The sequence below is a fragment of the Hylobates moloch genome, unplaced genomic scaffold (genome assembly GCF_009828535.3).
Source record: "Hylobates moloch isolate HMO894 unplaced genomic scaffold, HMol_V3 SCAFFOLD_14, whole genome shotgun sequence".
Classification (NCBI taxonomy): domain Eukaryota; kingdom Metazoa; phylum Chordata; class Mammalia; order Primates; family Hylobatidae; genus Hylobates; species Hylobates moloch.
The window spans coordinates 71,098,417-71,123,542 of record NW_026652289.1 but is presented as its reverse complement, the minus strand read 5'-3'; the positions used below and the strand labels follow the sequence as shown (position 1 = coordinate 71,123,542).

General features: G+C 42.6%; 1 protein-coding gene across 3 annotated transcripts in view; it reads right to left on the bottom strand.

Annotated features, from left to right (window-relative positions):
- UBR1 (ubiquitin protein ligase E3 component n-recognin 1) overlaps nucleotides 1-18,669 on the bottom strand; it is a 161,079-nt gene extending 142,410 nt beyond the window's left edge. For 2 of the 3 annotated variants that reach the window (XM_032175696.2, XM_058427577.1), the window contains exons 1-2: nucleotides 18,591-18,666; nucleotides 11,046-11,393 (exon numbers count right to left, since the gene is read on the bottom strand). In XM_032175696.2, the coding sequence (XP_032031587.1) occupies nucleotides 11,046-11,126 (81 nt within the window). In that variant the 5' untranslated portion in view covers nucleotides 11,127-11,393; nucleotides 18,591-18,666. Of the gene's footprint in view, nucleotides 1-11,045; nucleotides 11,394-18,590 lie in introns of all 3 variants that reach the window. The other variant, XR_009209698.1, reaches the window with a different exon arrangement.
- Nucleotides 18,670-25,126: the final 6,457 nt, after the last annotated feature.

Here is a 25,126-nt window from a genome sequence, read left to right as displayed (position 1 = left end):
GCATGCTGTCAGAATTTGGTTTTTGAAAACATTTTGTCCCTCCTAAGGGACAAATTCTCTTTGTCCTATTTGTTGTATTCTCTTTTTCGTCTCTGTCATAGGTCATGCCCCAATTTTCTAGGCTTTCCTTGACGTATCTGGATAAGTAAAATCTGCTTTCATAAACTCTGAGGTATCTATTTCATATTCTCTTTCTGCGGTATGGAATATATACATCTGCAAACCAACTACAATCCTCTCTTAAATTACAAGGCAGAACATGTGTGTATTTTTAAAAAATTGATAAATTAACAGACTTTCCCTCCAGTGGCTAAAGTCATTTCTAGCTTACCCATAAATACCAAAACTTCAAAGGCATTTTAAAAGGTAGTCCATAAAGACATTAAGTAGTTATAGCTTCACTCCTCCAAACAAGTCAAACAGACTTTGTTCTGAAGAGTGGCATTAAGTACTATTAGAAAGAGAATTATATTCAAGTGAGTAACAGTAGACTCCATTCTGGACAGGGTCTGTGTCATTCCTGGGCAGCAAGTGGGCACTTAGGAAAGTGCACTAACTCTACTGGAGTCTTATCAGTAACGTTTATTTATGACAGCATATTTCCATAAGCACTCAGATTAGTCTTAGAGTGGCAACATTAAAAAAAAAAAAAGGCTGTACCAAATGCTTTAAAAAAACTAAGCTCATCAACTATGGTTTATTCAAGAGGAGGCATATTAACTGAAAATATCTTGAAAGAACATATAGGCGGTCATAGTAAATCACCTGGCATTAGAGGTCTTAATATTTTGTTAGGTCATCTGAGGCAAGGGGTTAAAAGCTTAAGGAAAATTATTTCACAGAGCACAGCATATGCTTAATACCTTTACAGAAATGGATAAAGTGGCAGCAAGGGAACTCCGAGGTAACCCTCAAAGTCAGCATCCAAAGAAAGGATGGGCAAGATACAGGCATACCTCAGACATTTCGGGTTCAGTTTAAGACTACCACAATAGAGTGAACATAAAGTGAGTCGCACAAATTTTTTTGGTTTCCCAATGCATATGAAAGTTATGTTTATACTACACTATACAAAGAGTGCAATAGTATGAAGTCTTTAAAAATGTACTTAATGTTAAAATACTGCTAAAAAATGCTAATGATCATCTGAGTCTTTAGAAAGTTGTCATCTTTTTGCTGATAGGGGGGTCTTCCCTCAATATTAATGGCTGACTGATTAGGTTGGTGATTGCTAAACGTGGGGGTGGCTATGGCAATTTCTTTTTTTTTTTTTTTTTTTTTTTTTTTCTGAGACAGAGTCTCACTCTATCCCCCAGGCTGGAGTGCAGTGTCACAATCTGGGCTCACTGCAATCTCCGCCTCCTGGGTTGAAGAAATTCTCCTGCTTCAGTCTCCTGAGTAGCTGGGATTACAGGCGCCTGGCTCATTTTTGTATTTTTGGTAGAGATGAGGTTTCACCATGTTGGTCAGGCTGGTCTCAAACTCCTGACCTTAGGCAATCCGCCCACCTCGGCCTCCCAAAGTGCTGGGATTACAGCCGTGAGCCACCGCGCCCAGCCACGCAATTTCTTAAAATAAGACAACCATGAAGTCTGCCACATTGATTGACCTTTTCACGAAAGATTTCTCTGTAGCATGTGATAGCACGTTACCAATGGCAGAACTTCTTTCAAAACTGGAGTCAATCCTTGCCAACTCTGCGGCTGCTTTATCAACTATGTTTATGGAATATTCTAAATCCTTTGTTCTTATTTAAACAATGTTCACAGCATCTTCACCAAAAGTAGATTTCATCTCAAGAAACCACTTTCTCTGCTCATCCAGAAGAAGCAATTCCTCATCCATTAAGTTTTATCATGGGTTTGCAGCAATTCAGTCATAACTTCAACCTCCACTTCTAATTCTAGTTCTTTTGTTATTTCTACCACATCTGCAGTTACTTCCTCTACTAAAGTCTTGAACCCCTCAAAGTCATCCATGAGGGCTGGAATCAACTTCTTCCAAACTCCTGTTCATGTTGATATTTTGACCTCCTCCCACAAACCATGAATGTTCCTAAGGGCATCTAGAATGCTGAATCCTTTCCAAACGTGTTTCAATCGACTTTGCCCACATCTATCAGAGGAATCATAATTTATGAAAGCTATAGTTTTATGAAATGTGTTTCTTAAATAGTAAGAGTTGAAAGTTGCAATTATTCCTTGATCCATGGGCTACAGAATGGATGTTGTGTTAGCAGGCATGAAAATAACATTTATCTCCTTGTCTATCTCCATCAGAGCTTTTGGGTGACCAAATGTATTGTCAATGAGCAGTAATATTTTGAAAAGAATCTTTTTTTCTCTGCAGTTCTCTACAGTGGACTTAAAATATTCAGTAAATCATTTTATAACAGATGTGCTGTCATCCAGGCTTTCTAGTTCCATTTATTCAACATACGCAGAGTAGCATAATTCTTAAGGATTCTTGGATTTTCTGAATGGTAAATGGAAATTGGCTTCAACTTAAAATTACCAGCTGCATTAGCTGCTAGCAAGAGAGTCAGCCTGTCCTTTGAAGCCAGGGATTGACTTCTCTCTAGCTATGAAAGCTCTAGACGGTATCTTCTTCCAACAGAAGGCTGTTTCACTTACATGGAAAATCTGTTTAGTGTAGCCACCTTCATCAATTATCTTAGCTAGATCTGGATAACTTGCTGCAGCTTCTCCATCAATCAGTACTTACTGCTTCACGCTGCACTTTTATGTTGTGGAGATGGCTTCTTTCCTTAAACCTCATGAACCAACCTCTGCCAGCTTCCAACTTTTGTTCTGCAGCTTCCTCACTTCTCTCAGCCTTTGGAGAACTGAAGAGAGTGAGGGCATTGCTCTTCGATTAGGCTTTGCCTTAAGGGAATATTGTGGCTGGTTCAATCTTCTATCCAGAGCACTAAAACTTTTTCCACATCATCAGTAAGGCTGTTTCACTTTCTTATTATTTGTCTGTTCACTAGAGCAGTACTTTTAATTTCCTTCAAGAACTTTTCCCTTGCATTCACAACTTGGCTCACTGCTTGGCACAAGAGGCATAACTCTTGGCCTATGTCAGCTTTCAACAGCCTTCCTCACTAAGCTTCATCATTTCTAGCTTTTGATTTAAACTGAGAAATGTTGAACTTTCCTTTTCACTAGAATACTTAGAGGCCATTGTAGGGTTAACTGGCTTAATTTTAGTATTGTCCCATCTTAGGGTATAGGGATGCCCAAGGAGACGGAGAGAGATGGGCAAGTAGCTGGTCAGTGGGGCAGTCAGAACAAACATATTTTTTTATTACGTTTGCTGTCTTTTATGGATGTGGTTCATGGCACCCCAAAACAATTGCAATAGTAACATCAAAGGTCACTGATCACAGATCATCATAACAGATATAATAATGAAAAAGTTTGAAATACTGTGAGAATTACCAAAATGTGACATAATGACACGAAGTGAGCACACAATGTTGAAAAAACGGCACTGAAAGGCTTCCTTGAGACAGGGTTGCCATAGACTTTCAATTTGTAAAGAACTGATTATCTACAAAGCACAATAATGAAGCTCAATAAAATAAGGTATACCTGTATTTCACTGATTCATCTGTATCACTGATTTATAAAAGTATCTATCCAGACACACTCTTTGTGCAGTACTGAGGACAAAAACCTTTTCATTTGCAGGATAATGTTTGGTATTATAAGAAGTCAGTTTCCAGCACTAGCACATCTACACTAAGTTACTGTTCCTTCCCTAGACTCTTAGTTAGTGGGGCTGAATCAGTCATTTTGACTTAGGGTTTTAGAACTCAATTTCACATCTAATTCTATAGAATCTGGCATTAAAAAATCAAAATTTCCCTAACTCCCCAAAATAGAAATTATGAGATGGTGAAAAAACAAAAGCCATTAGGTCTTGCTAAGATCTGGTGACAAAGTACTTCAGTTAGGACTCAAAAGACCTACGTTTTCATCAGTTTTCCCACTCAGAGTGTGTCCTTACTACACAAAACTGTCCTCTGGCCTAAAACAATATAGATTCAAATTTCTAAGGAAAATCATCTCCAATTAAAATCACATATAACTCCTCACTTCTATTTTGAGGTCAAGAGATTACATTATATTTTAAAGATCCCCTATAGCCCAGGCATGGTGGCTCATACCTGTAATCCCAGCACTTTGGGAGGCTGAGGCGGGTGGATCACCTGAGGTCAGGAGTTTGAGACCAGCCCGGTCAACATGGCAAAATCCCGTCTCTACTAAAAATACAAAAATTAGCTGGGCATGGTGGTGCACACCTGTAATCCCAGCTACTCGGGAGGCTGAGGCAAGAGAATTGCTTGAACCCAGGAGGCTGAGGTTTCAGCGAGCCAAGATTGTGCCACTGCACTCCAGCCTGGGTGATGTCTCCAAAAAAACAAACAAAAAAAAGTTCCCCGATAGATATGAGATTATGGGTACATTTTTCTTTGATTTCCATAATGATTATTGCATAAGCATAACAATATTAAATTTTTTAAAAATCCTCTCATTTGAGCAGGAGACAAGTTTGGGAAATAACAGAAATATTCTATAACCTGATTCGGTGGTAGTCACACAAGTATACACATTTGTTAAAATTTATCCAAGAAACGCCTTAAATGGGTACATTTTATTGTATGTAAATTGTATCTCAACAATGTTAATATCTCTTAACATTCTCAGCTTCTACTACCTCTACCTCCTGCCTCAGTGTCTTCTCATTCATTCATTCATTCATGCATTCAATAAAAACTTTGAAGCAATGTGCTAGAAACTAGAGATACAGCTGTGAACAAGAAACAGTTCAGGCCTTCAAGAACTTCACTGTCTAGAAGGAAAGACACAAAGTAAACAGATAACGTAGAGTACAGCCTGAGACCCGCTACATAAAACAGGAGTATGGAAAGGGTGCTATAGCAACACATAAGAGGTGCCTCTTTTTTTTTTTTTTTTTTAGACGGAGTCTCACTCTGTCGCCCAGACTGGAGTGCAGTGGTGTGATCTCAGCTCACTGCAAGCTCCGCCTCCCAGGTTCACGCCATTCTCCTGCCTCAGCCTCCTGAGTAGCTGGGACTACAGGTGCCCGCCATCATGCCCGGCTAATTTTTTGTATTTTTAGTCGAGAAGGGGTTTCACCATGTTAGCCAGGATGATCTCGATCTCCTGACCTCATAATCCACCGACCTCAGCCTCCCAAAGTGCTGGGATTACAGGCGTGAGCCACCACACCAGGCCAAGAGGTGCCTTTAACCTGGCTCTACCATCACAAAAACTTGATGTGCCCCCATGTCCTCAAATTCTAAAATGCCCCTTTCTGACCACAAAGTTCAGTCCTGCTACTTATGTCAACCTCATGCCCTTTAACACCTCAATCCCACCAATTCCCTCCAGATTTCCTGTTTTGGCTTTTATTACCTCCCTGTTCAGCCTGGACTCCAAGGTTAGCCACTACCCTAACATGCCAGCTCATTCCCTCTTTTTTCCATCCACAACCTCCATCCACCAATCACTACTAATCTTACTACAATAAATCATTAATGTTGATCCTCAGTTATTCATTCATTTAAAAATATTTAAGTGTCTTCTGTGTCAATCACATATCAAGATACATCAATGTGGCCAGGCACGGTGGCTCATACCTGTAATCCCAGCACTTTGGGAGGCTGAGGCAGGTGGATCATGAGGTCAAGAGACTGAGACCACCCTGGCCAACACGGTGAAACCCAGTCTCTACCAAAAATACAAAAATTAGCTGGGCGTGGTGGCATGCCCCTGTAGTCCCAACTACTCAGGAGGCTGAGGCAGGAGAATCGCTTGAATCCGGGAGGCGGAGGTTGTAGTAAGCCGAGATCGCACCACGCACTCCAGCCTGGCGACAGAGCGAGACTCCGTCTCAAAAAAAAAAAAGATTCATCAATGAACAAGTCACACATGATCCTTCCCTTCATGGAACTTACCTCTCCCTCTGGAGGAAGAAACAGACATTTCGCTAAGTAAATAAAGACAACACAGTAATTACAGATTGTAATAATTGAAATGTGAGAAATAAACAAGTTGCTTCGACAGAGAATAAGAGGAACCCATCTTTTAGACAGGGTGTGTGTTAAGAAAAAGCAGAAGAAGAACACTCTAAGAAAAGCAAACAGCACAGACCCTAAAGCAAAATACAGCTTGGGCTTGTACTAACAGGCCAGGATGAGTGAGGAGAATGTAATAGGAAATCAGGTGGAGACGTAGGGGCTAGACCAGGCAAAGTCTTGAAGGCTTGTAATGAGTTTAGACTTTATTCTAAGTATAAGAGAAAGCCACTGAGGATTTAGGTAGGAGACTGCCATGATCTCATTTAATCTTTAAAAGATTACTCTGGTTGTTCTGTGCAGAATTGACAGGAAGAGGGCAACAGTGGAAGCAAAGAGACCAGTTAAGAAGTCACTGCAGTAGCCAAGACAACAGAGTGACTTGGACTACATGGGTGGAGACAGAATTATTTGTGTTCAAGAGCTATGATGGAGGTGTCATCTACTGAGACAGGGATAACAAAACTCTTGATCTGCCTTTCTCCTTTCCTCTCCTAAAATCTTGTCTTTCCTCTCAATATATGACACAACCAAGGCCAGGCGCGATGGCTCACATCTGTAATCCCAGCAACTGGGGAAGCCGAGGTGGGTGGATCACTTGAGGTCAGGAGTTCGAGACCAGTCTGGCCAATATGGTGAAACCCCACCTCTACTAAAAATACAAAAAAACTGGCTGGGCACGGTGGCTCACGCCTATAATCCCAGCAATTTGGGAGGCTGAGGTGGGCGGATTGCCTGAGGTCAGGAGTTCAAGACCAGCCTGGCCAACATGGTGAAACCCCTCTCTTTACTAAAAACACAAAAATTAACCAGGCGTGGTGGCAGGCACCTGTAATCTCAGCTACTTGGAAGGCTGAGGCAAGAGAATCGCTTGAACCCAGGAGGCGAGGTTTCAGTGAGCCAAGATCTCACCACTGCACTCCAGCCTGGGTGACAGAGACCTTGGCTCAAAAAAAAAAAAAAAAAAAAAGCCAGGCATGGTGGTGCATGCCTGTAATTCCAGCTACTCGGGAGGCTGAGGCAGGAGAATCACTTGAACTTGGGACACGGAGGTTGCAATGAGCCAAGATCATACCGCTGGAAACAACACAACCACCGCCATGAATGCTTAAACCAAAAACTGAGGATGCAGATGTCATCTATTCCTTCCCTTTTGCCTCATGCCTAATCTATCAGCAAGTCTTTTTGCTTCTTCCACACTTCTAAAATCTTTCTCACATTCATCCTCTTCACTCTATCTCCAAGGATAACCTTTCCAGTGCAAGCTACCATCAACTACGGCTTGGGTTACAGCAGCAACTTCTTAATTGCTCCCACTGTTTGAAACACCAGATATCCAAGTGAAGATGTCAAGTAGGCAGTTGGATTTATGATTCTGGAGTTCAGAAGTGAGATGACACAGAGATATAAATTTGGGAACTGAATACATACAGATGGTATTTAAAGTCACAGAACTGGGTGAAATCCCCTAGGTAGAGGTTATAAACAGGCAACAGAAAAGAGCTGAGTATCATGCCAAGAGGTATCTTCTGAAATTGACTTAAGGAAGAAAATCTAGTTGAGGAAGACAGAAGGCAGAAGTTCTGGCAGACTACCTCACAACCCTCTTGATTCCCAATTTTTCTCAGTCCTCATTACCATGGACCCAATAAACCACCCTCTCCTCAAAACAATATCCCATGCCATCGCACTACTCTCACCTCCTACCTGCTTGCCTATTCTGTTTCCACGTTCTTACCTCGTTCTTCCATTTTCTACCCGTTTCAATCATTCCTGTTCTCTTTCTCTCATCGTCTCTGTCTCACTCTCTCTTTTCCTCTGTGTGTGTGTCTATATATGCACACATTTTCCTCCTCAAAGATCTTATCTGGGCTGGGCGTAGTGGCTCACGCCTGTAATCCCACCACTTTGGGAGGCCAAGGCAGATGGATCACTTCAGGTCAGGAGTTCGAGACCAGCCTGGCCATATGGCAAAACCCCGTCTCTACTAAAAATACAAAAATCAGCCGGGTGTGGTGGCACACACCTGTAATTCCAGCTACTTGGGAAGCTGAGGCACAAGAATTGCTTGAACCTGGGAGGTGGAGGTTATAGTGAGCCGAGATGGCGCCACTGTACTCCAGCCTGGGTGATGGAGTAGGACTCTGTCTTAAATAAATTAAATAAAACCCTGTCTCTACAAAATATGCAAAAAATTAACTCGGCATGGTGGCACATGCCTACATTCCCAGCTACTCAGGAGGTTGAGGTGGGAGGATCACCTGAGCCCAAGAGTTTGAGGCTGCAGTGAGTTATGTTTGTGCCACTGCACTCCAGCCTGGGTGACAAAGCGAAACCCTGTCCCAAAACAAAAAAGATGTTATCTATTCCCACAACCTCAACTGTAAATTTACTGATAACTTCCAAATACCTAGCTAAGTGTTACTCAAAGTGTGGCCCATACACCACTATTACAGAATCAGCAGGACATGCTTGTGAAAATGCAGATTCTTGGACCTCACCTCAGACCTACAGTATCAGTTCCCCTGGTAATTCTTAAGCAATGGCTTTTATCAATGTCCACTAATTCATACGTATTATTTTATTTGAATTACATGTGAGATAATGTTAGGAATACTACAGCCTTCATGCTTACTAATAGCAATATGAATGAAAAAGGATCTGCAGACTAAGAAGGAAGTTTAAGGAAATCAGAGACTATAACCAGGGATTAGACTCTAACGGAAATTGTACAATTGCTTAAACCTCTATAAATGTCCCATACTATTTATCTTTGTCTAAAGATAAACAATAAGGAGTAGGGGGAACAACTGAGCTTATATTGCTTAACAGCAAAGTAGTAAACTTGGAAGCCAGTGTCACACCATGGCTAGAATAAAATTAACAACAGTAGTAGCTTTAAAAAGAGAAAAAGAGAAAGAGAGAAAGGTAGAATGATCTGTAGGGTCTTCAGTAGATACAGAGATCAAAGCCAAAAAAGGTGTTATAAAGCTTAACAGTCACAGGTCTTCATCTACTGACATTACTCTACCTTGAATTAAAATTATCTGGGCCCTTATATTACCTGTGTCACCAGACTGTGAGTTCTTGAGGCCATATTACAGAATCTACCTACTACTTTGCAAAACCCAAAGCCCTGCCCAACGAAATCTAATAATATTTCCTGAGGTAAAGAGTTGCCACATAAATTCTAGCTCAATTCCTGTATCATTATCTCCAATTCCAAATTAGTGACGTCCAGAATGATGGGGTTTTATTGCATTATCTGGAAAAAATTAATGTATCAAAGCTTTAAATATTAGTCTTCAGATATAAAACTCTAACAATTCTTCTGACCACAGCACAATTTCCCCACTCCTTGTAACAAGCAAAACTCACAAACTACCATTAAAATGTTTCAGTTGCTTTTAAATTTGTCCTACCTCCTCATTCCTTATCATCTCAAATAAGATGCTTCCTCCTTCATGACCAGTAGTGAAGTGAATTTGAACTGCTATTTGGGGTGGAGGAAAAAGGCAAGCACTGACATAGTCAGTGGTCAAACCCTTTTCCCAACTCCCTCCCTACCTGGTTCCTACCTCCTAGACAGTCTCTTCAGTCCCTGGAGTTGACTCATTCCAGTCCCTGGAGTTGACTCATTCCGTAGCTCCCTCTGTAGCTCCCTCTGTTCTTGGGTAAAACAATGCTCAATTGTATGCAGGGTTAAAAAAAAAAAAAAAAAAAAAAAAAAAAAAACCTTCAAGAATGCTTTTAATCTGTAATCCCAGCACTTTGGGATGCCGAGGCAGGTTGGTCACCTGAGGTCAGGAGTTCGAGATCAGCCTGGCCAACATGGTGAAACCCCGTCTCTACCAAAAATAAAAATAAAAAAAAAATTAGCCAGGCATGGTGGCAGGCGCCTGTAATCCCAGCTACTCAAGAGACTGAGGCAGGAGAATTCCTGAACTCGGGAGGCGGAGGTTGCAGTGAGCCGAGATTGTGCCACCGCACTTCAGCCTGGGCAACAAGAGCAAAACTCTGTCTCAAAAAATAAATGAAATAAAATAATGCTTTTATTAAACTACAAGCCAAAGAAACTTCAGAAAAAATGTGTATATTCCAAATCTCTAAATGCTGCTATTTAGAAAGACAAACTAATAAAACATTATGCAGTGACAGATATTTGAATATTTTCTACATATCTCCACATGAGATGCCCTGGGCATCCAGAACATTCCCTAACATTGCTCCCTATTCTTATCTTCCTCGGCAGCTTTCTCCCTGTAGCTAGTGACTCAAATTTGTTCACTATCTCTGCCTTCCCATTCTTTCAAAATGCAAGAGCAAAGTATAGATTCCGACATTAATTAATGGTATTGCTCTGGCTTAAAATATTTGGGAGTCCTTTCTTCACCTTTAAAAAGTAGCGACAGATGATGGGTTTCTCCACTGAGGGTTAGGCCTGGGGTTCCCAAAATGCTATACGCAAGGACAATTACTACACCTCACATCTAGACATGACTTGACAGTGGCAGCACTCCCTACCAATATCAGGTCCCGGCCAGCAGGCTATGCAATACAATACCAGGTGCTACGTTCCCATCATCAAGAGTAAAGGGTTAGTACTGCTTCTATACGAAAATGGCTCTCGCTCCAACCCCGCCTCAGCCCCCACATCAAACCGTCTAATAACATCACTGGTTCTTTCTACTTCAGAATAGAGACATGCATGCTTGAGATCATCAAGAATAATACATAACAAAGTCATTATATTCCGTAGACTTGGCTGGCAGAAATGTGGGTTGCGACTAACTTTTTATTCGGTGGCTTCCTTCCAGATCAATCCAGATAACGCCCCCTCCCCAGAGCCGCCATAAGGGGTGAAGCCCCACATCCTCCTAAGCGCAGTAGGGAGGGACTGGGGGGAGGACAAAAAGACTTGCCTATAGGGACTTACAGATGTCAGACGCTGAGGGGTCTGGGGTAACTCCACGCTGATTTCCATCCTCTCCGTACCTCCAGCCTCCTCGTCCGCCATTTTGAGGGAAACTGACGCCCGCAGTTGCCGACCCCCGGCCAGAGGCAAGCGGAAACCTGTGGCCGGTCGGAGAGACAGGGACGACACTTTTACGACGGCCCCTGAAGTCGGGTTTGACGCAGAATCGAGGAGCGGCTTCCGGCCCGCTTCCCGGAAGCAAGCGTCACGACGTGAAAGGGCTGGAGATTTTTTTTTCCCTCTGATTAGGCGTAGCGCTTGGTAGCTGAATAGTTGTATATCTGGGTTTGGTGCTGGGAACTGTTGCGTCTACGAGGTAAAAAAAACAAAGTCAGCGTCCATTACGAAAGGAAGAAAACTTGTCAGGGGCCAAAGCAAGAACGTATCCTAGCTGGCCGGTTGTTGGCCTGAGGGTGTTTTGTATCCCAACCTCCCTGCAGTAGTTCCCCAGAGCCTACAAAATGAAAAAGAAAGTACTCACACGTCTTCTATTTTTAGGATTCTACCCCGTGGGCACTTGCACATGTGTACAAAAAAGCTCGGGATCCAGCTTTATTGGGGGGCACGGGGGGAAATAACAAAAAATTGGAAACCTAGTCAGTCATCGATAGAGGAAAGACAAGCTATACTATGGTACATCCGCATTTTGAAATACTGTGCAGCTCTTGAGCAAGATAAATCTGCGTGAAAAGATCAAGATAAATTAAGTGAGAGAAAGAAAGCCAAGTTGCCGCAAACTATATATTCGCACACATAGGCATTTAAATGTGAAGGAATAAGTCTGAAAGGGGAAAGGACAAAGTAGTAACTCTGAGGGCCAGGATTCGGATTGGAGGAAGAAGGTGGTCAAGAGCTACTTTACCTTCATTTGTATTTTAAATTGTTTACAAAACAAATAATTTTAAAGTATATTTTTAACAAAGGGAAGAAAATCATCAAACAATGTGAAAAGTAGAGGAGGCTTTCCAAATGCTGTGGTCCACCTTGATTTGTTGAACTTTCCTGCCTAAACAATGTTTCTGCTCAAATGAACTACCTCCTGGATGCTAAAATACTGTTTTTCCAGCCTTTTTTGCCCAACAACCACAGTAAATACATCTTATCACGGTACACCTATACAAAATTAAATGAGTATATATAGAATATGTATATATATACTGAAACTTATATTTTCTGAAACAATACTTCCAATATGTCATATTTTCTATTCAATTGCAATATGTTTATGCATTTAAGCCAAAATACTGGTCGTAGTTATTAAAGTGATACTATAACCCACAATAGGTGTTGTCCCACATTTTGATAAAAATTGCCCTAAAAGTTACCTTTTCCCTTCCTGTCTCTATGCCTTCACTCCTGTAGTTCTCTTGTGCTACCCCACTCTCTTTTTCTTCTTTCATTCCTAGATAAATGAAATAGACTAGAATGTTCAGAAATAGGTCAGGGGCGGTGGCTCATGCCTGTAATCCCAGCACTTTGGGAGGCCAAGGTGAGTGGATCACCTGAGGTCAGGAGTTTGAGACCAGCCTGGACAACACAGTGAAACCCCATGTCTACTAAAAATACAAAAATTAGCTGGGCGTGATGGCAGGTGCCTGTAATCCCAGCTACTCAGGAGGCTGAGGCAGGAAAATTGCTTGAACCCAGGAGGTGGAGTTTGCAGTGAGCCAAGATCGTGCCACTGCCCTCCAGCCTGGGCTACAAGAAAAAAACTGTCTCCAAAAAAATAAAGAAAAGCAAAGAAAAAGAGCCGGGCGCGGTGGCTCACACTTGTAATCCCAGCACTTTCGGAGGCCGAGGCTGGCGGATCACGAGGTCAGAAGATCGAGACCATGGTGAAACCCCGTCTCTACTAAAAATACAAAAAAAAATTAGCCGGGCGTGGTGGCGGGCGCCTGTAGTCCCAGCTACTCGGAGAGGCTGAGGCAGGAGAATGGCATGAACCCGGGAGGCGGAGCTTGCAGTGTGCCAAGATTGCGCCACTGCACTCCAGCCTGGGCGCCACTGCAACCTCGCAGTGGCCAAGATAGTGCCACTGTACTCCAGCCTGGCGACAGAGTGAGACTCCATCTAAAAAACAAACAAACAAAAAACAAAAGCCAAAGACAAATCTTATCTTCTTGAGTTTGGTCTACACTCGAGAGGTTGGGTTTGAATCCTGATTTCACTATTTCCTTACAAAGTCAAGTCACAATCCCTGAACCTCAATTTTCTCATCTGTAACTGTGATGATAAAATTTATCCGATAAGGAGGTTATAAGAATTACACAAGAAAATGTATATGAAATTACTTTGTCAATTATCAAATGCCATACAAATGTATGGTGTTGTTATAAATAGTTGATTTATTGATTAAAGCTAGTAATGATAGGGATAGTAAAACTGCTATCTGGTTGGCTGAAGCCAAGGCAAGGATGAAATACAGTTCTCCAGATTTGTTATGACTGCTTTGTGTAAAGCATCACTGAACGGTATTCCTTTGTGTTATTTCCTCTTTAGCTCTTGCTGGGTATGCTCCAGTGATCCAAGATGCTACCAACATGCCTATTCTAACATGCTTTTTACTTTTATTTAGATAAAATAAACTCATTCCTGAGAGATGCTTTTGATGCAGTAGTATTGTGTTGGGTCAGAGGTATTTTAATGTAGTTGAATTATATTTGAGCTATTCTATGTTAACATCTTCCAAGGAGATAAATAATTGATGGCCTAAACATGAAGGGCTGCATGTGGGAACTGGTGATCTCACAACAGAAGGAAGTTTAGGAACTCAGGAGGGGGATGACAGAGGACAAAGGTACAGAGGATTTGAGAGATGGAGGGAATGACAGATCTAAGAGGATAATAAGCTGATGGAGATGGAAAGGGCTTAGGCAGTCATCCCGTAAGAAAATCATTAGCCCCGGCCGGGCGCGGTGGCTCACGCCTGTAATCCCAGCACCTTGGGAGGCCGAGGCGGGTGGATCACGAGGTCAGGAGATGGAGACCATCTTGGCTAACATGGTGAAACCCCGTTTCTACTAAAAATACAAAAAATTAGCCAGGCGTGGAGGTAGGCACCTGTAGCCCCAGCTACTCGGGAGGCTGAGGCAGGAGAATGGCGTGAACCCGAGAGGTGGAGGTTGCAGTGAGCCGAGATTGCGCCACTGCACTCCAGCCTGGGCAACAGAGCCAGACTGTCTCAAAAAAATGAAAATCATTAGCCCCAAAACATTATCTCATTTACCCCTTAAAACAACCTTGTGGAAGAGAGACCACTATAGTTGCCATTTTAAAGGTAAGATAATAGTGAGTCATAGGAGTTAAAGATTTGTCTGGTTACACAGTAAGTGTCAGAACTGGTTTCAACCCAGGTTAGTCTGAAGTTCTTAGCCACACTGCCTAAAGAGCCTGGTTTCAACCTGAAACTAAGGGAGTATTCCTAGCAGAGAGATAATAACAAAGAAAGGGTGGTAGAAAAATAACTCTATGAATAAAGTAATAAAAGACAGTGACCCAAAGGATCTGGCTAGGTGGGGTTAATCATATGGATAAAGAAACAGGGAGACCTAGAAAAGACTGAGTAAGATTTAAATGGATGTGCTACCTTTACCTAAAATTTCCAGAACTGCCCTGTCATTTCACTAATGCCACAACCGAGGGTCAAGAATGAGAAAGATGAGGCCGGGCGCGGTGGCTCACGCTTGTAATCCCAGCACTTTGGGAGGCCGAGGCTGACGGATCACGAGGTCAGGAGATCGAGACCACGGTGAAACCCCGTCTCTACTAAAAATGCAAAAAATTAGCCGGGCGTGGTGGCGGGCCCCTGTAGTCCCAGCTACTCGGAGAGGCTGAGGCAGGAGAATGGCGTGAACCCGGGAGGCGGAGCTTACAGTGAGCTGAGATTGCGCCACTGCACTCCAGCCTGGGTGACAGAGTGAGACTCCGTCTCAAAAAAAAAAAAAAAAGAATGAGAACGATGAGAACATAGTTAATTGTTCTCATCTTATTGTAATTTTGGAAGAGGAGAAAAGAACAAAAGAAGTGAGTGAAGAAAGCAAGGACTTGTGATCTCTATGGAAGGGCAAATGGAGTTGTTAAAGAAGAGTCTAACATCCTTCCAGGCAGGAGACAAAGTAAGAAGGGAAATGACTAGAAAAGAGTGAAGGGAAGAAGGGGAGAAGGGGAAATTATTGGAAATAGAAAGATAAGTCTCAATGTGAGGAGGAAAGAAGAGAAAAGGAACATGACATTCATTCATTAGTTTCAGACAGTTTAAATGAAGACACAATTGGGTAAATTTATTCAAATGGTCATGTTCCTGTCATAAATATGCGCACACACACGCACACACACACTTTTTGTCACATTAATAAAAAGGCAGCAAAACTCAGTTGAGTGGCATAAGTTGAGTGACAGCTTAGTCCCAGGAACTACTTTACACCAGAACCTATAGTAACAAAGAAGAGATATTATAACTTATTTTATGCCATGTCACTTTTATATATACAGTTGTCCCTTGGTAAATGCCAGGGATTGGGTCCAGGACCCCCAGAGTATATAAAAACCCATGCATACTCACGTCTCACAGTCAGCCCTGCAAAACCTGCATGTACAAAAAGCCCTCTCTATGCTCAGGTTTCCCCTGAATAGTATATTTTATTTTATTTTATTAACTTATTATTATTATTTGAGACAAAGTCTCACCCCATCACCCAGGCTGGAGTGCAGTGACACAATCTCAGCTCACTTCAGCCTCTGCCTCCCAGGTTCAAGCGATTCACATGCCTCAGCCTCCCAAGTAACTGCGATTACAGGCATGCGCCACCATGCCTGGCTAATTTTTGTATTTTATTTTTATTATTTTTTTATTTTTTTGAGATGGAGTCTGGCTCTGTCGCCTGGGCTGGAGTGCGGTGGCCCAGTCTCGGCTCACTGCAACTTCCGCCTCCCAGGTTCAAGTGATTCTCCTGCCTCAGCCTCCTGAGCAGCTGGGATTACAGACATGTGCGACCACACCTGCCTACTTTTTGTATTTTTAGTAGAGACAGGTTTTACCATGTTGGCCAGGCTGGTCTCAAACTCTTGACCTCAGGCAATCCACCAGCCTAGGCCTCCCAAAGTGCTGGGATTACAGGTGTGAGCCACCACACCCAGCCTGAATATTGTATTTTCGATCCTCATTTGGTTGAAAAAAATCTGCATATAAGTGGACCCATGCAGTTCAAACCTGTTGTTGAAGGTTCAACTATATAATCTTTTCCCAGGCATCCAGTTTCCCAAGGAACCAACTGTCTTTGTCTGTTCAGGCTGCTATCACAGAGTAACATAAATTGAGTATCATATAACCAACAGAAATTTATGTATCACTGTTCTGAATGCTGGGAAGTCCGAGATCAAGGGAGATTCAGTGTCTGGTGAGGGTCTTCTTTCTGGCTCATGGACGGCGCCTTCTAGCTGTGTTCTCACATGGTAGAGAGGGCAAAACACCTCTCTGGAGCCTGTTTTATAAGGGTATGAATACCATTCATGAGGGCTTTACCCTCTTGACCTAATCACCTCCCAAAGGCTCACCTCCTAATACCATCTACCATAGGGGTTAGGGTGTCAACATATGAATTTTGGGGAACATAAAACATTCAGACCATAGCAACAATTTGTGTGAAAGTCTCTTTGGTCCCAATGGGGTGGCTCACACCTATAATCCCAACAGTTTGGGAAACTGAGGCCAGCGGATCGCTTGAGCCCTGGAGTTCAAGACCAGCCTGGGAAACATAGTGAAACCCTTTCTCTATCAAAAAAAAAAAAAAATTTGATGTGGTGGTGTGTGTCTGTAGTCCCAGCTACTTAGGCGGCTGAGGTGGGAGGATTGCTTGAGCCCAGGAGGTCCAGGCTGCAGTGAGCCATGTTCGAGCCACTGCAATCCAGCCTGGATGATTGAGCAAGACCTCCCGTGCTCAAGTGATCCTCTTATGCCATGTCTTTTTAAATTTTTTTTATTTTACTTTAAGTTCTAGGGTACCCATGCACAACGTGCAGGTTTGTTACATAGGTATACATGTGCCGTGTTGGTTTGCTGCACCCATCAACTCGTCATTTACATTAGTTATTTCTCCTAATGCTATCCCTCCCCCTGCCATGTCTTACTAACATAAATCGGGGTGGTGTGAGGGGGTCGTGTGTGTGTGTGTGTTGGTTGGTTATACCAAAATTTTCAGTAACTATTAAGAGTAGTGTTAAACAAACAAAAAAAAGTAAAGTGTTAATTTTTTTTCTTCAATGTTCACTGTAACTTTTCCTTAGTGAATTCTAGTTGTGTTTGAATAGTTTGGTCTGAAAATACTAGATTTTAAGTTCAAAATAACTTTATCTTTGAATATAATCACCTTTACATAATAAAATATACCTTTTTGCCTACAACTCTTCACAGTAATTTGACGCGATAAAGAGATTTTAGGCAACTGCCTGCTAATAGTTTATGCCAGATGTTGACAAACTGTGATTAGTCCAACTATGGTCGTTTTTTGACTTCCCTGAGCTAAGAATAGTTTTTACGTTTTTTAATGGTTGAAAAAAATCGAAAGAATAGTAACATTTTGTGACACAAGAAAGTTATTCAAAATTTATATTTCAGTGTCCGTAAAGTTTTATAGAGATACTACTACCATGGCTGCTCTCCCAGTGCAACGGCAGAGCTGAGTACTTGTAACAAGGCTCACGTACTATCTGGCCATTTACAGAAAAGGTTTACTTACCCCTTTTCCTGTAATATAATCATCATTTAGCTATACAGTCAGAACTCAGGGTAGAATTCAGCTCTACTCTGAATAGAAACTCTACAGTCACACTATGGTCAACTCTGAATATTGACCTAACCAAAGCTGATACAAATTGTTTTGGAAGGATGTGGTGTGGGAGTACGAATGAAAGTGGTCCTTGCAGCATTTCTTGCGGTCGTTGTGAGAGGGTTAGTCTCACCTCTTCCTTAGTGGGAATCGGTAGATATCATTTGATCCTGAAAGCCCACAGCTATCACTATTGGCAGGTCAAGAGAGATAAGGAGGTCAAAAACAAGAGTGAGCTCCAGCATTAAAAAGACTACTCTGGAAGGTGTAAATGGGGAACACTTGAGACAGTTTCTTTGTAGTAAACAACATGGGTTTCTTTTTAGCGGCAAATGTGTTGAAATACTTGCCCCCTTAAACTGAATGTATGGATAGTTTGAGTAAAATAAAAGTGTTGGGAAATAGAGCCACTAGTTTCCCCACATGGCATGGCCTTGTCCCCCTGACAGTGTTCCTGACAGGAGAGTCCAGACCTCTCTTCACATACCTCCAGTGCCTGGGTTGGGTAAAGAGGGTTGCCACTTATCCAGAGCGCCCGATTCATCCCTGAATAGTGAAGTTCAGTTCAGCTTCTACCGAGTCCCACCCAGGTCCGTGGTGTATCAGTCCAGCTTCTACTGAGTCCCACCTAGTTCCGTGGTTTTCTCCCTGTTCCTGGCTCTGCCCTCTCTGCCCTACTCACCTCCCACCCACTTCCCTAAGCATTGAAGTCCAAACGTAAATCCTTCCAGTTTTTGGCGCCCGGGTATTTGACTTGCGCTCCTTTAATGTGGTATTCTGCCTCTCCTTTTCCTGGCCGCCTCCCTGGGACCTAGCTCCAGCTCACCAGCATCGGCTCCTCACGCTCAGTGTTCAGGAGGTATCATCATATCATGGGCTGATGGGAATGACGGGAGAGAAACCTTAGCGCAGTGTGAGTCCCCACGGAAACCGCGCCAACCCCGACCGGGGGCGTGGCCAGAGGGAAGGGGCGGGTCCCCTCTCGAATATCCCGCCCGGCTCCGGGAATGTCACCGACGCTCTGGGGCTTTTGCTAAGAAGCGGTCGCCCAAGAGGAGGCAGCGCAAATTGGTGAACAGGGCGGCGTGTCCTTACACGGGCACGAACTCGCGAGGTCCTGTGAGTAGGTGATACCCTCCTGGCCCCGGTGTCTTCCCCTGCTTAATGAGAGGCATCTCCTGGCTCCACAGTATAGACTGTCAGGACTTGACTGTCCTCTAAAGAGAATCATAATCAAGTCCCAAGTTCTTGGATAAAATGAATTTATCTTAGATTATGGGAAAACACATTGCGTGTGTGTGTGTGTGTGTGTGTGTGTGTGTGTTTAAAGACTACTTCAGAAAATTGAGAAAATGTAAATGATGGCAGGTAGGACTTTAATAAATATAAAGGTAAAAATATTATAAATATGGTATTAAGCATTTGGAATTGGAGGTTTCCATTTGTAAAGAGTTTTCCATTTTAAAAGAGTTTCTAGTAAAATCATATCCCAGCTTCCTGTTACTCTTTCATTTGCAAAGGTGATAATTCTTTGCCTTTTATTCATCTTGCTCATTGAGTAGAGTTCCCAGATTATCTCTAATGGGACTAGTATATCCCTTGTGTAGAAACATTGCCTTCCTTTTTTTTTTTTTTTTTTGAGACGGAGTCTCGCTCTTTCGCCCAGGCTGGACTGCAGTGGCGCTATCTTGGCTCACTGCAAGCTCCACCTCCCAGGTTCATGCCATTCTCCTGCCTCAGCCTCCTGAGTAGCTGGGATTACAGGCGCCCGCCACCGCGCCCGGCTAATTTTTTGTATTTTTAGTAGAGAGGGGGTTTCACCATGTTAGCCAAGATGGTCTCGATCTCCTGACCTCGTGATCCACCCGCCTCGGCCTCCCAAAGTGCTGGGATTACAGGCGTGAGCCACCGCGCCCGGCCCTTTTTTTTTTTTTTTTTTGAGATGGAGTTTCGCTCTTGTCACCCAGGCTGGAGTGCAGTGGTGCGATCTCAGCTCACTGCAACCTCCGCCTCCTGGGTTCAAGAGATTCTCTTGCCTTGGCCTCCCAAGTAGCTGGGATTACAGGCATTTTTAACATTAAAGACTGTTTTTCATTTTGCTTAATCTTTGGTCTGTTGGTAATGTAGATATTGAGAACCCTTGAGCATGACTTTAAAATGGCAGCAACTTGAATCTTGAAGTATTGGAACACCGGTGTAAACATGAAACACCTTTACACCCATGTATGGATGTGCCATTTTATTTTCTATGACTCTTATTGTGGAGTCTTTACTGTAGTTTGTTTCTGGTTTTCTTCTATTATAAACTTTGCCTTAATAAACATACCTACTGGTAAATCTCTCCACACACATCTTTCCTTAGGATAAGTTATTCTAAGTACAAATAACAAGTCAAAGAAATGTATATTTTAAAACATTTCAGGCCGGGCGCGGTGGCTCATGCCTGTAATCCTAGCACTTTGGGAGGCCGAGGCGGGAGGATCACGAGGTCAGGAGATCGAGACCATCCTGGCTAACACAGTGAAACCCTGTCTCTACCAAAAATACAAAAAAATGAGCCAGGTGCAGTGGCAGGTGCCTGTAGTCCCAGCTACTGGCGAGGCTGAGGCAGAAGAATGGCATGAACCCAGGAGGCAGAGCTTGCAGTGAGCCGAGATCGTGCCACTGCACTCCAGCCTGGGCGACAGAGCGAGACTCTGTCTCAATAAATAAATAAATAAATAAATAAATAAATAAATAAATAAATCACTTAATGGAGAAAAATAGAAAAATAGAGTGTATACATTTTATTATTATTATTATTATTATTATTATTATTATTATTATTATTATTATTATTATTTTGAGATGGAGTCTTGCTCTGTTGCCCAGGCTGGAGTGCAGTGGCATGATGGTGGCTCACTGCAGCCTCCGCCTCCTGGGTTCAAGTGATTCTCCTGCCTCAACCTCTCCAGTAGCTGGGACTACAGGAGTGCACCACCATGGCCAGCTAATTTTTTTGTTAAAACCAGCCCAGGCTGGTCTTAAATTCCTGACCTCAAGGGATTCTCCTGCCTAGACCTCTGAAAACGCTGGGATTATAGGTGTGAGCCACTGAGTCTAGTCTTTTCCTGAAAAAAAATTTTTTTTTGAGACAAAGTCTCACTCTGTCACCCAGCCTGGAGTGCAGTGGCACAATCTTGTCTCGCTGCAACCTCCGCCCCCTGGGTTCAAGCGATTCTCCTGCCTCAGCCTCCTGAATATCTGGGATTACAGGTGTGCACCACCAGGCCCAGCTAATTTTTTGTATTTTTAGTAGAGACAAGGGTTTCACCAAGTTGGCCAGGCTGGCCTTGAATTCCTGACCTCGAATGATCCGCCCACCTCAGCCTCCCAAAGTGCTCAGATTACAGGCACGAGCCATTGCACCCAGACTTCCTGAATATTTTTGATCCACAGTTGGTTGAATCCACAGATGCAGAACCCATGGATATGGAGGGCCGATTGTACATCCATACGGTAAAACCATCACTACTATCCATCTCCAGACTTTTTTCATCTTGCAAAACTGAAACAATGTATCTATTAAACATTAACTCCCCATCCCCACTTCCTCCCAGTCTCTGCAAACCACCATTCCACTTTCTGTCTGTGAATTTGACTACTCTAGGTACTTTATATAAGTGGAATCACACAGTATTTATCTTTTTGCGACTGGCTTATTTCACTTAGTATAATGTCCTTAAGGTTGATCCATGCTGTAATAAGTCAGAAATTCCTTGATCTGTGATTTTTTTACTTTTGCAGGTGTTTCAGGTTTCTTGTAAAGAGCATTGATTACCTAGATGAAATTCTTCCCAAATTCCTGTTTTGTTAAGGAATAAAAGGAGTGCTCCTTCAAAAGCTTAAAAAGCGTATATACCTAAAGTAAAATAGTTCATCCTACCATAAAAACACATGCATGCAAATATTTACTGCAGCACTATTCACAATAGCAAAGACATGGCATCAACCTAAATGCCCATCAATGGTAGATGGGATAATGGAAATGTGGTACACATAGACAATGGAATACTACACAGCCATAAAAAAGAATGAGATTATGTCCTTTGCCGCAACATGGATGGATCTGGAGACCATTATCCTAAGCAAACTAATGCAGGAACAGAAAACCAAATACCATATGTTCTCACTTAAAAGTGTGAGCTAAACAACGAGAACACATAGACACAAAGAGGGAAATGACAGACATGGACCTACTTGAGGGTGGAAGGTAGGAGGAGGGAGAGGATCAGAAAAAAAAATACCTGTTGGGTACTGTGCTTATTATCTGGGCGACTAAATAATCTGTACACCAAACCCCTGTGACATGTAGTTTAGCTGAATAACAATCCTGCACCTGTACTCCTAAACCTAAAATAAAAGTTAAAAAAAAGCTTTAAAAATGTCTGGTACACACCAGTGTTCATTGTAGCATCATACACAATAGCCAAAAGGGGAAAACAACCCAGGTATCCATCAACAGATGAATGGATAAACAAAATGTGGTCTATACATACAATGCAATATTATTCAGCCTTAAACGGAAGGAAACTGTGGCATATGCTACAACACGGATGATTGAAGCCATTATGTTAAGGGCTGATGGTTGCATAACAATATGGATGTATTTAATTGCACTGAATTACACAACGTCTCACTCTATTGCTTGGGCTGGAGTGCAGTGGCGCAAAATTTCTGCTCACTGCAGCCTTGACCACCAGGGTTTAGGTGTTCCTCCCACCTCAGCCTCCCAGGTAGCTGAGACTACAGGCATGTGCCCACCACACCCAGCTAATTTTTTGTATTTTTAGTAGAGACAGGGTTTTGCCATGTTGTGCAGGCTGGTCTCAAGCTCCTGGGCTCAAGCAATCTGCCTGCCTTTGCCTCCCAAAGTGTTGGGATTACAGGGGTGAGCCACTGTGCTCAGCCTATTTTACCACAGTTTAAAAAAATAATTTAAAAAAATCTTAATCCCAGCACTTTGGGAGGCCGAGGCGGGCGGCTTACTTGAGGCCAGGAGTTTGAGGTGAGCCTGGCCAACCTGGGAAACCCCGTCTCTACTAAAAAATACAAAAATTAGCCATACGTCGTGGCCCACGTCTGTAATCCCAGCTACTAGGGAGGCTGAGGCACAAGAATTGCTGGAACCCAGGAGGTGGAGGTTGCAGGGAGCCCATATTGTGCCACTGCACTCCAGCCTGGACGACAGACAGACCTAGACTCTGTTTCAAAAACAAAAACAAACAAACAAACTTTATACATACGCAACCTATTTTAATTACATTACTTTAGCTCTCTATATAAATGACTTCACAAAACGATTTAATACTATATTTTTGTATTTTTAACAAAGTCAGTAAGATAGTGATTTGAAGACAATTATGGCCGGGTGTAGTGACTCACGCCTGTGATCCTAGCATTTTGGGAGGTCAAGGTGGGTGGATCACTTGAGGTCAGGAGTTTGAAACCAGCCTAGCCAACATGGAGAAACCCTGTCTCTACTAAAAATATTTTTAAAAATTAGTCAGGTGTGGTGGCGGGCACCTGTAATCCCAACTACTTGGGAGGCTGAAGCAGGAGAATCGCTTGAACCCAGGAGGTGGAAGTTGCAGTGAGCCAAGATTGCATCATTGTACTCCAGCCTGGGCAACAAGAGCAAAACTCTATCCTCCACCCCGACCCCTCCCCCCAAAAAAAGACAATTTCTGCATCTTATGTTTATGAGAGTCACTTAATTCAATATATGGCTGTTGGTGACAATGTACGTTGTACTGTAAAATGTCTGAGTGATACATTCTCCCTTGACTTTGGTTCTAGGTAAGTTTGCTTTCATGGTGAATTGCTGCCTGCTTTCTTTATAACAATAACTCTATTTACCTTTCTGCTTTGACTGTCAGGAACTGAGACACCTTTTTTGCTGAAATGAAGTGATTAGCTGGTCAAACCAGTATTTCCCTGGAGAATCATTAACCATAAATAAATAAATAATTTCCTGTTCCTATTCACTTTGAACACCATGAGTGAAGTGGCTTGGTTGGAGTACAGTGTCTGAAATTGAGACTGCTGGCCTTTGTGACTTTGGACCTTGTCCAAATACTTTAACAGCATGATTCTTCCTCTTGTTGTGCCCCATTTCTAGAAAATGATTTCCTGTATCTCTGAGGTTTCTCTAATGTTACAGGAAGTCAGGGACCCCAAACGGAGGGACTGTCTGGAGCCATGGCAGAGGAACATAAATTGTAAAGATTTCATGGACATTTATCAGTTCCCAAATAATACTTTTATAATTTCTTATGCCTGTCTTTACTTTAATCTCTTAATCCTGTTATCTTCATAAGCTAAGGATATACGTCACCTCAGGACCACTGTGATAATTGTGTTAACTGCACAAATTGATTGTAAAACATGTGTGTTTGAACAATATGAAATCAGTGCACCTTGAAACAGAACAGAATAACAGCGATTTTTAGGGAACAAGGGAAGACAACCATAAGGTCTGACTGCCTGCAGGGTCGGGCAAAAAGAGCCATATTTTTCTTCTAGCAGAGAGCCTATAAATGGATGTGCAAGTAGGAGAGATATCACTAAATTCTTTTCCTAGCAAGGAATATTAATATTAATACCCTGGGAAAGGAATGCATTCCTGGAGGGCAGTCTATAAATGGCGGCTCTGGGAGTGTCTGTCTTAGGTGGTTGAGATAAGGACTGAGATATGCCCTGGCCTTTTGCAGTACCCTCAGGCTTACCGGGGTGGGGAAAAACTCTGCCCTGGTAAATTTGTGGTCAGACCAGTTCTCTGCTCTCAAACCCTGTTTTCTGTTATTTAAGATGTTTATCAAGACAATACGTGCACCGCTGAACATAGACCCTTATCAGTAGTTCTGCTTTTGCCCTTTGCCTTGTGATCTTTGTTGGACCCTTATTAGTAGTTCTGCTTTTGCCCTTTGCCTTGTGATCTTTGTTGGACCCTTATTAGTAGTTCTGCTTTTGCCCTTTGCCTTGTGATCTTTGTTGGACCCTTATTAGTAGTTCTGCTTTTTGCCCTTTGAAGCATGTGATCTTTGTACCTACTCCCTGTTCTTACACTCCCTCCCCTTTTGAAACCCTTAATTAAAAACTTGCGGTTTGAGGCTCAGGTGGGCATCATGGTCCTCCCAATATGTGATGTCACACCCGGTGGCCCAGCTGTAAAATTCC